This window comes from Somniosus microcephalus, chromosome 6 (assembly GCF_052327205.1).
Source record: "Somniosus microcephalus isolate GS21.2 chromosome 6, FLI_Smic_1.0, whole genome shotgun sequence".
Taxonomy (NCBI): domain Eukaryota; kingdom Metazoa; phylum Chordata; class Chondrichthyes; order Squaliformes; family Somniosidae; genus Somniosus; species Somniosus microcephalus.
The window spans coordinates 236,845,668-236,860,073 of record NC_140992.1 but is presented as its reverse complement, the minus strand read 5'-3'; the positions used below and the strand labels follow the sequence as shown (position 1 = coordinate 236,860,073).

Sequence of the window (14,406 nt, the reverse complement as noted above, 5' to 3'; positions counted from 1 at the left end):
ACCACGATCCGATACACCTGGTGATGAAACCGAAGTACCAATTGCATCTACCTCAGAATCGGGGATATTGGAAGCAGACGAACTAAACAACGACATTGATCCCGACTCAACTTTGCCAGAAGAACCTGATACCCCAAAGAGGCGTTATCCAGACAGAATCAGGAAGCCTCCTCAAAGACTGAACTTATAATTGCTTAACTTCAGCTAATGTATATAGCAACTGTAATTGTAAATATGTTATTTAATTATTAATCGAATGTTATGTACTGTTTAACTAAAAAGGGGAGGAATTGTAGTGTATGTACTTTGCATAAGGAACTATATTCTGCAGCCCCTGTATACTGCAGTACCAGTAGTGGCCACCTCTGTATATAAGCCTGTGTAGTAACTTTGCATAGTAGTTCCAGTTTTGTCTCCACTCAGTAAAGACCTGTTGTAACCAACTCCTGCAGTCCGTGTCTCAATTACACACGGACATAATACTAATACCAACCCCCGGGGGACACTAGTGTATACTTCTATCCCATCTGAAAAACAACCGTTCAGCACTATCTATATATATTCCCTAAAAACAATAATGCCCGTTAGGTGCTATGTTAAATTTGCACTTGATAAATACATATATGCCAAACATCCTAACTTAACAGCATTGTTGGGATCGCTGGAATCCTCTGATATAATACACCTCAGAAAGACACGGGTAAATGAGGTGATTTTACTTCTGTACATATATGAAAAATATCTCAGACTAACTACGCTTTCACAAACAATTAAATTAAACTAATCCATATTATAGTAATTAATGGTATTTTCTAAATATGAACTGCAGTAATAGATATGCCACTAAGAATTAAATAAGTTCTCAATCTTTGAACAGACTTGGTATTCTTGTGAACAGTTTGAATTTATCTGGAATATATTCCAAGACGTAAGGGACTCTTTGTAAGATGTAATATTATGAAATGCAGATTCTGATGGTACATTTCCTATTTTGCTAGGTGCACTGTGTTATGCTGACCTGGGAACAATGATCACTAAATCCGGAGGGGAATATTCATATCTCCTGGAAGCATTTGGTCCAATTCCTGCATTCCTGTACTCATGGATGTCTATAATTGTTGTAAAACCCTCTTCATTTGCTATAATCTGTTTGAGTTTTGCTGAATACGCAGCAACTCCCTTCTATCCTGGCTGTGTGCCCCCACAGGTTGCCATCAAATGCCTTGCTGCAGTTGCTATTAGTAAGTATTATTGTTCACACACAGGGCTCTTTTAAACAAATATATCTACAGGCAATTTATAAAAACTGAAAAGGTATCGGATTGAATCGTGAGCATCCTTCCGTAAGTGATGTTTTCACAGTAAGACAAAGTTCTGAAGACAGAGCAACTAAGCCAAAATAATTTCACGTATTTAAAATATACTAGGATTTAAATTGAATTTTATGCTTAAAAAAAGCTTTAAACTGAAATTGTGACTTCCCAATGATTTATATGCTTTTGTAATTCAGACAGGATTTAATCTTAAAGCACTAGTCATATTTGCTGTGCTCTTTAAAATGGAATTATGTAACAGAGTAAGATTTAAAATTGGAACAGTAGGATTATAGATAATGTGTTTTACGATTAAAAATCTCATATTGTAGTTACTGCTTTGAGTTTGCTAAATTTGAATTCAACCCCTTTTATGATTATTGAACTATTTCTTTTTTTTTTACCTTTGCAGCTTTAATCACACTAGTGAACTCGGTCAGTGTCAAGCTGGCTAACCATGTTCAGAATTTTTTAACTGTTGCCAAACTGCTGATTGTCGCCGTCATCATTATAGCTGGAATTGTTCTACTGGCACAAGGTGGGATATGTCGCAATAAATATATAACTAGAAAGTTACATTAAATTCAAATTTTTCTGCTAAATTAAATAGTCCCCTTTACCCTTATTGTGATCTTAAAAAAAACTGCTCATCCCCATGACTACAACAAGATCTTGCATTTATATCGCTACTTTAACATAGTTAAACATCCCAAGGCGTTTCACAGGAATGTAAATCAAACAGAATTTGACATTTAGCCACACAAGCAGCAATGTTCCCTCTAATTTGTTTTTGATGCGCACTCCCTTCAAATTTGCTTTTGCAGCGGCAGCAGCTGGTGAGTGGCCTGTGCACCTTAGGGGGAACATTAATCTGGACTGGTGCACGGCCTGTGCACCTTAGGGGGGAACATTGATCCCGACTGGTGCAAGCTTCAAGGCGATTTAGACAAGTTGAGTGAGTGGGCAAATACATGGCAGATGCAGTATAACGTGGATAAATGTGAAGTTATCCACTTCAGCAGGAAAAACAAAAAGGCGGAGTATTATTTAAATGGTGATGGATTGGGAAATGTTGATGTACAAAGGGACCTGGGTGTTCTTGTGCACCAGTCACTGAAAGCAAACATGCAGGTGCAGCAAGCAGTTAGGAAGGCAAATGGTATGTTGGCCTTCATTGCAAGAGGATTTGAATACAGGAGCAAGGATGTCTTACTACAGTTATACAGGGCCTTGGTGAGACCACACCTGGAGTATTGTGTGCAGTTCTGGTCTCCTTACCCAAGAAAGGATATACTTGCCATAGAGGGAGTGCAGCGAAGGTTCACCAGCCTGATTCCTGGGATGGCAGGACTGTCGTATGAGGCGAGATTGGGTCGACTAGGCCTGTATTCACTAGAGTTTAGAAGAATGAGAGGAGATCTCATTGAAACATATAAAATTCTGACAGGGCTAGACAGACTGGATGCAGGGAGGATGTTTCCCCTGGCTGGGGGGTCTAGAACGAGGGGTCACAGTCTCAGGATATGGGGTAGTGTGGCGGAGACCACATAGGGACAGTAACACAATTCACTATGTATAGCCAATGTTGTTATCGCTCCACGTTATGTATGGAACTTGGTTGGGTTATCGGGGTAGGGTCCCTTTAAGAGTCGTCGATTGTGTGATGACGTTATAGCCCTGCGACGAGGCAGAGTCCCTCAGACCATGCGGAGTGTTAATAAAGCTAACGCGCGTTTTTCTTTGCTGCTATGAAAGTCTCGCAGTCTGTTGATTTTCAATGACTCCTACATTGGTGACCGTTTCTCTTTTGGACGTTTCCAAAGACTTTATCCGAGATGGCGGCGAACACCATTTCTCTCAAATTACCGGAGTTTTGGGAACGACAGGCTGCCGCTTGGTTCGCCCAGGTCGAGGCTCAGTTTGCACTCCGGGACATCACTGTGGACGACACGAAGTATTATTACGTCGTCTCTGCTCTTGGCAGCTCCACCACGGCCAGAGTCGTGAGCCTGCTCGAGAACCCCCCCGGAGCACCACAAATTTGCGACGCTGAGAACGCGCCTCCTAGAGACTTTTGGACTAACTGAACCCGAGCGCGCACGCCAGCTTCTCTCTCTACCCGGGCTTGGCGACTCCAAGCCCTCAGAACTGATGGACCACATGTTAACCCTCCTGGGCAAGCACAAGCCGTGCTTCCTCTTCAGAGAACTGTTCCTACAACAGCTGCCAGGGCAGGCACGGTCGGCTTTAGCCAACTCTCATACTAGTGATTTCCGCGACCTGGCCAAGGAGGCCGACAAATTTTTCTCCGCCGGGCAACAGTACTGCGGGGCCCTGACCCCACCGCCACAGCCCAAAGGCAGCAGCCCCCAAGCATGTGCTTCTACCACGCGCAGTTCGGCCCCAAAGCTAAGAAGGGCCAGGCCCCGTGCAGCTTTACCGCGTCGGGAAACGCGAAGGCCCACTCATTAGCTACCATGGCTGTCGGCCGTTCAGGTAGTCTGTTATTCATTACTGACGTCGTTTCCTCTGTGACACGGGTGCCCAGGTGAGCGTCCTGCCCGCGTCAACCGTAGACAAACAGGGGGGGGGAGCAACGGCTCCGCCCTCGAAGCCGCCAACAGCAGTTCCATCCGTACCTTCGGGAAACTGAGCGTGGCGCTGTGTTTTGGCGGGCAGCGTTTCGCTTGGGACTTTGTTACAGCGAAAGTGTCCACCCCCCTTCTCGGCGCTGACTTCCTCTGCGCCAATGGCCTTTTGGTGGACGTCAAGAACTGACGTCTCGTCAATGCTGAGACTTTCAGTTCGCTCCCGTGTTCGCTCAGTAGTTCCGGCACGACGAAGTTGTCCAGCGCACTCTCGGCCTCCGACGAGTTTTCCCGCCTCCTCGCCGGGTTCCCGAACCTCACGAAGCCCACTTTCTCATCCGCCGCCACCAAGCACGGGGTAGAACACCACATCCCGACCACCGGTCCGCCTGTCTACGCCCGCGCTCGGCGCCTCGACCCGGGGAAACTCGCCATCACTAAAGCCGAGTTCAACACGATGGAGCGCCTCGGCATCATTCGCCAGTCGAACAGTCCGTGGGCCTCGCCCCTCCACATCGCACCGAAACCAGGCGGCGGTTGGTGCCCGTGCGGCGATTACCAGCGCCTCAATGACGCTACGACCCCCAACCGCTACCCGATTCCACACATCCAGGACTTTTCCGCCCGCCTGGCCGGGAAAGTTGTTTTCTCTAAAGTGGACCTCGTTCGGGGTTACCACCAGGTCCCCGTCCGGCTGCAGGATGTCTCGAAAACCGCGGTGATCACCCCGTTCTGGCTGTTCGAATTCCTCCGCATGCCATTCGGTCTCAAAAACGCCGCTCAGGCTTTTCAACGCCAATGGACAACGTGTTACGGGACCTGCCATTCCTGTTTGTCTAGCTGGATGACATTCTCATCGCCAGCGCCTCCAGGATGGAGCATGTGTCCCACTTCTGGACTCTCTTCGAACGCCTCAGCCAGCATGGCCTAATCGTCAATCTGGTCAAGTGCCAGTTCGGGCTGTCCTCGATCGACTTTCTCGGGCACCGCATCATGAAGGACGGGGCGGTGCCACTGCCGTCGAAAGTGGAGGCCGTGAAGGATTTTCCGCGACCCCTCACAGTGAAGGCCCTGCAGGAGTTTTTGGGCATGGTGAACTTTTATCATCGCTTCGTTCCCCGGGCAGCCCAGCTTATGCGGCCCCTTTACGAGGCCATCAAAGGCAAGCTCGCCGTCGACTGGTCCGAGGAGATGGCCAATTCTTTCACGGACACGAAAAGGGCCCTGGCTAACGCGACCATGCTGGCGCATCCGTTGCCTGATGCGCCAATCGCTCTCACCACTGACGCTTCGGACTATGCTGTCGGCGCCGTCCACGAACAGTGGGTCAACGGCACCTAGCAGCCGCTCGCCTTCTTCAGCCGGCAGCTCCGCCCCAACGTGCGGAAGTACAGCACCTTCGATCGCGAGCTTCTCGGCCTCTACCTCGCCGTCCGACACTTCCGTTTCCTGCTGGAGGCCCGCCCGTTCATGGCGTTCGTGGACCACAAGCCATTGACCTTCGCCATGGCCAAAGTTTCCGAGCCGTGGTCGGCCCGTCAGCAGCGCCAGCTGTTCCATCGTTATATTATTACATCGTTAAATGGAACTACTTGTTACATCGTTATATGGAACTACTTTGTTTAGTGTATTTATGTTGCTATGTGGCACACTGTGAAAGGCAGTGCGCAGTGCAAGGTCGGACATCTTGTGTCACTCCGCACCATACGGCAGCAACATCATAAAAGTAAGCATACAACTGAGTGAAAGTCATAAACTAAATGAGTTAAAAGTGTCTGTATTACATAGTAATAAGAACACAAGGAGACACAACATGGTGGCAGCGGTATAAGTGAGTACAACTTGTGCCATACGAACTACGAATAAGACAAAAAGTGAATATATGAGCTGATCGTGAGTGCCGGTGTCTGTGGTGATTGAGCATGAATCGTACGGGCAACTAAGATGGCGGCTGCCACTGCACTGACTGTGCAAATGCAACCCCTCATGAACTGGGAAGCCAACGATATAGTAGAGGCATTCCGCAAGTTCAAACAGAAATGTGACCTTACATTCAAAAGCTTCCTGAAGGGTACTGCCAACGAAGAAAAGGTTAGTTACATTCTGTTGTGGACGGGAGAAAAAGGTCTAAATTTGAATAATAGCTGGAGTTTGACTGAAGAGGAAAAGGAAAACCCTGCGACAATCTTTGAGAAATTCAGCAACCATCTAGAGCCTAAATCCAATCACCATATACATGGATACAAATTTCAGAGTCTAAGACAGGAATCCGGTGAAACAGCTGATAATTTCCTGACAAGGCTGAGAAATGAAGCCAGCAACTGTGCATTTAAGGAAATGGAGGAAAGGCTTGTGGACCAGCTGATATGGGGTCAGCGCATGCAGAGGTACAAAAAGCCCTGATAGGGAAAGAAAAGCTCAAAATAACAGAGGCTATAGATACTGCGAGAGCTCATGAAGCCATGAAGCAGCAAATGAGAACATTGATTTCTCAAACGGCTGACATGTGGACGGCTTCTGAGACGGACAACAGAGTGGATACCGTGAGAGAAATGTACAACACACAAAGACATGCACATGACAACGGGAGAAACGTGCAGAAACTGTGGAAGACCGCACGATTATACAGACAGGAAGAAATGTCCAGCATATGCATGTGGCAAACTAAACCACTGGGAAAAGAGGTGTAGAACGAAGAAAGAAGGAACATACGTCAAAAACAAAGGCAGATAGCAGAACCAGAGAAAGAAACACAATATCCATGCCATGGATGAACAGGATGATGATGATTATGGTCATGACAATACACTAAACATTGAAACCATAAAGGTACAGCTTCACGAGATGTCCAGAGCGGAAAATACTCCGAAGAGAGAATTGCACACCATCATCCAATCGAAAAGAGGGTCAAAGGTCAGCCCACAACCATCAACTTAAAGTTGAAACTGGACACAGGAGCTCAGAGCAACATTCTCCCATTGAGACTACCAGCAGATCTTTCCCGAAAACTTGAGAGAAGATGGCTACCCGCAAAAGGGTTGTTTAAAAGCAAGTAATGTCACGCTGACAGCATACGGGGGGAGTGAGATTAAACAACTCGGAATAACCTTTGTCAAAGGGACACATAAAAGAAAGAACATCAACTGCATGTTCTATGTCACCGACACTGAGGGGCCAGCGATCCTGGGATTAAACAGCTGCGAGAAGTTGAGATTGCTCTCGATCTCAGTGAATCACGAGCTGACGGAAACGTCACTGAGGATAGACAGCAACACCCCGCTGGAGAATCGCCCACAAATCAGATAGACATGTATCCGGAATGTTTCGATGACACAGTGGGATGTTTTGGAGATTTCCAATACATAAGAACATAAGAAATAGGAGCAGGAGTAGGCCAATCGGCCCCTCGAGCCTGCTCCGCCATTCAATAAGATCATGGCTGATCTGATCCTAACCGCCAATCCACTATCACAGAACCATCTCCTGAATCTAACAGAATTAGACACACGAAATAGGAGCAGGATCAGGCTACACGGCCCCTGGGCCCGCTCCGCTACCCACAGGGCCATGACCGATCCGAACCTAGACTCATGTCCAAATTCCTGCCCGCTCCCCGAAACGTCAACTCAAATTTCTCTCCACGGATGTTGCCTGACCTGCTGAGTTTTTCCAGCATTTTCTGTTGTTATTCCCCATAACCCTTAATTCTCTTTACTTCTAGGAAACTGTCTATTTCTGTTTTAAATTTATGTAATGATGTAGCTTCTACAGCTTTTTGGGGCAGCATATTCCATGGACCTACCACCCTCTGAGTGAAGTAGTTCCTCCTCATCTCAGTTTTGAAAGAGCAGCCCCTTATTCTAAGACTATGCCCCCTAGTTCTAGTTTCACCCATCATCGGGAACATCCTCCCCGCATCCACCCGATCCAACCCCTTCACAATCTTATATGTTTCAATAAGATCGCCTCTCATTCTTCTGAACTCCAACGAGTAGAGTCCCAATCTACTCAACCTCTCCTCATATGTCCATCCCCTCATCCCCGGGATTAACCGAGTGAACCTTCTTTGTACTGACTCGAGAGCAAGTATGTCCTTTCTTAAGTATGGACACCAAAACTGTACGCAGTATTCCAGGTGCGGTCTCACCAATACCTTGTACAACTGAAGCAATACCTCCCTATTTTTATATTCTATCCCCCTAGCAATGAAAGCCAACATTCCATTGGCCTTCTTAATCACTTGCTGCACCTGCATACTAACCTTTTGAGTTTCGTGCACCAGGACCCCCAGATCCCTTTGTACTTCAGTACTTTCCAGTTTCTTGCCATTAAGATAATAACTTGCTCTACGATTTTTCCTGCCAAAGTGCATAACCTCACACTTTCCAGTATTGTATTCCATCTGCCAAATCTCTGCCCACTTACTTAGCCTGTCTATGTCCCCTTGCAGGTTTTTTATGTCCTCCTCACTCACTACTTTCCCTCCCATCTTAGTATCATCTGCAAACTTTGATATGTTACACTTGGTCCCCTCCTCCAAATCGTTAATATAGATTGTAAAGAGTTGGGGACCCAGAACTGACCCCTGCGGAACACCACTAGTTACTGATTTCCAGTCTGAGAATGAACCATTTATCCCAACTCTCTGCCTTCTGTTAGATAGCCAATCCTCTATCCATGCCAGAATATTACCCCCAATCCCGTGATTTTTTATCTTAAGCAATAATCTTTTGTGTGGCACCTTGTCAAATGCCTTTTGGAAGTCTAAATACACTATGTCCACTGGTTCCCCTTTATCCACCCTATATGTTACTTCCTCAAAGAACTCCAGCAAATTTGTCAAACATGACTTCCCCTTCATAAAACCATGCTGACTTTGTCCTATTAAATTATGATTATCCAAATGTCCTGTTACTGTCTCCTTAATAATGGACTCCAAAATTTTACCTACCACAGATGTTAGGCTAACCGGTCTATAGTTTCCAGCCTTCTGTCTACTGCCCTTTTTAAATAAGGGTGTTACATTAGCAGTTTTCCAGTCTGCCGGGACCTTTGCTGAGTCCAGGGAGTTTTGGAAAATTATTACCAATGCATCCACAATCCCTACCGCCACTTCCCTCAAGACCCTAGGATGTAAGCCATCAGGTCCAGGTGATTTATTCACCTTGAGTCCCATTATTTTACCGAGTACCACTTCCTTAGTGATTTTGATCGTGTTTAGCTCCTCCCCCCCTATAGCCCCCTGTTTGTCCAGTGCTGGGATATTCTTAGTGTCTTCTACTGTAAAGACTGATGCAAAATATTCATTCAGTGTTTTTGCCATCTCCATATTTCCCACCATTAATTTCCCGGTCTCATCCTCTAAGGGACCAACATTTACTTTAGCCACCCTTTTTCTTTTTATATAACTATAAAAAATCTTACTATCTGTTTTTATATTTTTTGCTAATTTACTTTCATAATCTATCTTCCCTTTCTTAATCAATCTTTTTGTTATTTTTTGCTGTCTTTTAAAGTTTTCCCAATCCTCTATCCTCCCACTAGATTTGGCTACTTTATATGCCCTTGTTTTTAGTCGAATACTATCCTTAATTTCTTTACTTAGCCACGGATGGCTGTCTTTTCTTTTACACCCTTTTCTTCTCAGTGGAATATATATTTTTTGGAAGTTGTAAAATAACTCCTTAAATGTACACCACTGATCATGTATCGTCTTACCCTTTAATCTATTTTCCCAATCCACTCTACTCAATTCCGCTCTCATACCTTCAATCTCCTTTATTCAAGCTTAGCACGCTTGTTTGAGATCCAACCTTCTCACCCTCTAATTGAATATGGAATTCAACCATGTTATGGTCACTCATTCCAAGGGAATCCTTTACTAGGACATTTAAAATTAATCCTGTCTCGTTACACAGGACCAGATCTAAGGTTGCTTGCCCCCTGGTCGGTTCAGTTACATACTGCTCAAGAAACCCACCCCTAATACACTCAATGAACTCATCCTCAAGGCAGCCCTGCCCAATTTGATTTGTCCAATTAATATGATAGCTAAAATCCCCCATAATTATAGATGTTCCCTTATTACAAGCCTCAACTATTTCCTGATTGATACTCCGTCCAACAGAGTTGCAACTATTCGGAGGCCTATAGACTACGCCCACTAGTGTTTTTTTCCCCTTATTATTCCTTATCTCCACCCAAACTGTTTCATTATCCTGGTCTTTTGACCCAATATCATTTCTCTGTATTACAGTGATTCCTTCCTTTATTAACATAGCCACCCCACCTCCCCTTCCTTCCTGCCTGTCCTTCCTGATCGTTAAATAACCTGGTATGTTTAATTCCCAGGCATTGTCACCCTGCAGCCATGTTTCTGTAATGGCCACAAGATCATACCCATATGTAGTTATTTGTGCCATTAACTCGTCTATTTTGTTACGAATGCTACGTGCATTCAGATAGAGAACTTTCAAATATGTTTTGTGACACTTAGTTCCTGCTTTTGCCCTTTTTATTACTTTACCTTTTACTCCATACCTTCTGCCCCTTCCTGACACACTCTGGTTTTCAATTTCCCCACTGCTACCTAAGTCTATGACCTTCTCTGTTGTCATTTTTATTATTTGCTCTCTCGGAACCTCCCCCCCACTAGTTAGTTTAAAGCCCTCTCTACAGCCCTAGTTATATGATCCGCCAGGACTCTAGTCCCAGCACTGGCCAAGTGAAGCCCGTCCCAACGGAACAGCTCCCTCCTGCCCCAGTACTGGTGCCAGTGTCCCAGGAAGCAAAACCCATTTCTCCCACACCAGTCTTTGAGCCATGCATTTAACTCTCTAATTTTATTTGTCCTAGCCAAATTCGCTCGTGGCTCAGGTAATAATCCAGACCCCTTGTGGTTCTGCTTTTTAATTTGGCCCCTAGCTGCTCAAACTCCCTCAGCAGAACCTCCTTCCTTGTCCTATCTATGTCGTTGGTACCAACATGGACCACGACAACTGGATCCTCCCCCCTCCCACTCCAAGTTTCTCTCCAGTCCAGAGGAGATGTCCTTAACCCTGGCACCGGGCAGGCAACACAGCCTTCGGGACTGTCGCTCTCGGTTGCAAAGAACTCTATCTATCCCCATAATGATACTATCCCCTACCACTACAACATTTCTTTTAACTCCCCCCACTTGAATGGCCCCCTGCTCCACGGTGCTGTGGCCAGGTTGCTCATCCTCCCCGCAGTCCCTGTTCCCAACCTCACAGGGAGTAAGAGCCTCGAACCTGTTGGACAAGTGCAAGGGCTGCGGCTCCTCCAACACTACCTCCTGGATCCCCGTACTTGCCTCACTTCTAGTCACACCATCCTGACCCTGGCCACGGACTACATCTGAATTAATTAAGCTAATTGGTGTGAATACCTCGTGATACACAGAGTCCAGGTAACTCTCCCCCTCCCTGATGTGTCTCAGTGTTTGAAGCTCGGACTCCAGCTCTTCAACATGGAGCCAGAATTCCTCGAGCAGCCAACACTTACTGCAAATGTGATCACCGTGAGCATCAATGGTGTCCACCAGCTCCCACATATTGCAGCAGCAACACATCACCTGATCTCCCATTCTATGTAATTAATTAAATTTATTAATATTATTCTTAAATACCCTCTGCCCCGATTCTAGATGGTGAATATCACACCTTAGAAACTATAAACCAAAGAGATTTAAGCTTCAAAAGGGAGAAATACTCACCAACCAATCACTTACCCACTTTCTGGTGACGTCACACTTGGATTACTTTTTACCTGTCTCCTTCCTTCCGAGTTCCGAGACTGGTAGGCCTTACCTGGGTCTCTGGGGCCTTTTATAGCCCCGCTCTGCCGCTCGAGATTCCCGCCGACGCTGTGAGGCCTTACCTGGTCTCTGGGGCCTTTTATAGACCCGCTCTGCCGCTGGAGTTTCCCGCCGACGCTGTGAGGCCTTAGCTGGTCTCTTGGGGCCTTTTATAGCCCCGCTCTGCCGCTCGTGATTCCCGCCGACCACATCACCATCGATCCAGAGGTAAAGCCCGTTACCCGTGCTCCACGAAAAGTACCCATTGAGCTGAAGACAAAGCTTGAAAGAGAGCTAAAGGAGATGGAAGAAAAGGGAGTGATCGTAAAGGTCACTGAACCCACAGACTGGGTAAACTCAATTGTGGTACAAGAAAAGCTAAACGGGCGTCTCAGAATATGTTTGGACCCCAAAGATCTAAACCAGGCGATAAAGAGGGACCACTATCCCACCCCAACGCTAGAGGAGATTACGCCATCACTGGCAGGAGCCAAGGTTTTCTCAAAACTAGATGCCAGAAATGGATATTGGAACGTGAAGTTGGATGAGGAATCAACAACACTGACAACATTCAACACACCATTTGGGCGGTACAAATTCCTGCGGCTACCATTCGGGTTAAAGGTCAGTCAAGATATCTTTCAACAGAAAGTAGACAAGACATACAGAGGCTGTGGAGGAGCTATAGGAATAGCTGATGATATTCAGATCTATGGAACAGATGAAAGAGACCATGATATGCACCTACATGAGGCCATGGAGCGTACCAGGAAGGCTGGCATCAAGTTAAATGCCGATAAGTGCATAGTTAAAGTCAAGGAATGCCAATTCTTCGGTATGATTTACACACCAGAGGGAGTCGAGTCAAGCCAAGTCCTGAGAAGATTGCGGCGACTGCTGAAATGAAACCACCCAAAGATAAGAAAGAGCTGAGGAGTTACCTCAGCTTGGTCCAATACATGAGTTCTTTCATCCCAAACATGTCGGAACATACAACAAATCTCAGAGAGCTAATGAAAGAAGATGCCGAATACCAGTGGTCTGAATCACATGAAAGGAATTTCAAACAACTTAAAGAATTGTTGTGCAAAGAAACAAGTCTGTCATATTATGACAGAAGAAAACCAGTCACTCTACAAGTAGACGCTTCTACCAGAGGACTAAGGGCAGCTCTTGTGCAGGAAGCAAAGCCAATAGCTTTCGCATCAAAGGCCTTGACGTCAGCCGAGACGAGATACGCCAACATAGAAAGAGAACTATTAGCAGTAGTGTATGGATGCGAGAAATTCCATACATACCTTTATGGAAGGCAGTTTACAATAGAGAGTGACCATCGTCCACTAGAACAGATCTACAAGAAGAATCTGTGCAAAGCACCTGCAAGACTGCAAAGACTACTTCTAAGGCTCCAAAGCTACGACTTCACGCTTAAATATAAGCCAGGAAAGGCAATGATGCGTTGTCTCGATTGTCACCATATGAGAAACACGAGGTGGAGGGTCTAACAGTAAAAATCCACCACCTAGTGAGTGTTACCCCTACAAAGCTCAGTCAAATCAGAGATGAGACTAGCAAAGATGAGGAATTGCAACTATCCACACAACAAGTGATACAGGGGTGGCCGGAGAGAATCCAGCAGGTACAGGTGACAATTCGTCAATACTGGACGATTAGAGACGACATCGCAATAGAAGACGGTATTCTCCTTGCTGGATCGAGGATCATCGTGCCAAAGACGATGCAGACAGAACTTCTCCATCTAATACACGAAGGTCACATGGGAATGGAGAAATGCAAGCCGAGAGCCAGATCAGCTGTATACTGGATAGGCATGTACAAAAATATCGAACAGATGGTTTCTGCATGTGGTATATGCCAGAAATACAGAAATGCACAACAGAAAGAGGAGATGATACCTAGTGAAATACCGTCAAGACCATGGCACACTGTTGGGGCAGATCGCTTCATGTGCAATCAAGAATGGTATCTCATAGTGACAGATTACTATTCCAAGTTTCCTTTTGTGAGCAGGATGAAAGATCCGAGAGCCACAACTACCACCAGAATCGCAAAGAGCTTGTTTGCTGAACAAGGAATCCTGGAAATCTGTGACAATGGAACCCAGTTCACATCGAGTGAATTCAGAGCTCTGGCAGAAAAGTATGGGTTCAAAATAGTAACCTCATCCCCACATTTCCCAAGGGGACACGGGTTCATCGAAAGACAGATCCAGACTGTCAAGAGAGCGCTCATCAAAAGCAGTGAGATGGGGGAAGGCCAAGACCTTGCCCTCCTATCACTCAGATCAACACCACTGAAAGCAGACATGAAATCACCTGCAGAATTACTGAATGGGAGGAAGTTTAAGACTACCCTACCAGCAAAAATATATCCTCCCCAGGACCAGGAGGACTTCAGACAGAAGCTGGCAGAAGCACAAGTCGTAGGGAGCAAACATTACGACAAACATGCAAAGATGCTACCAGAATTGCTCAATGGGCAATCAGTGCATGTGCAAGACCCGGTGTTGAAAACCTGGAATCCAGCCAAGGTCATTGGAAAAGCTTATACTCCAAGATCCTACTTCGTAGAGACCGAACCTGGTATCCAATACAGATGGAATAGACTCCACATCAGACCTTCACCTGAACTGGTTAAGCAGCAGACAACATCAGCAACATTGACAACA

At 45.9% G+C, this 14,406-nt stretch overlaps 1 protein-coding gene across 1 annotated transcript in view; it reads left to right on the top strand.

The window, feature by feature from the left end:
* Positions 1–14,406, top strand: part of slc7a9 (solute carrier family 7 member 9) — a 109,038-nt gene that overhangs the window by 49,029 nt on the left and 45,603 nt on the right. The window contains exons 4-5 of the mRNA XM_085991577.1: positions 999–1,241; positions 1,726–1,851. Coding sequence (XP_085847703.1) covers positions 999–1,241; positions 1,726–1,851 — 369 coding nt within the window. The remainder of the gene's footprint in view (positions 1–998; positions 1,242–1,725; positions 1,852–14,406) is intronic.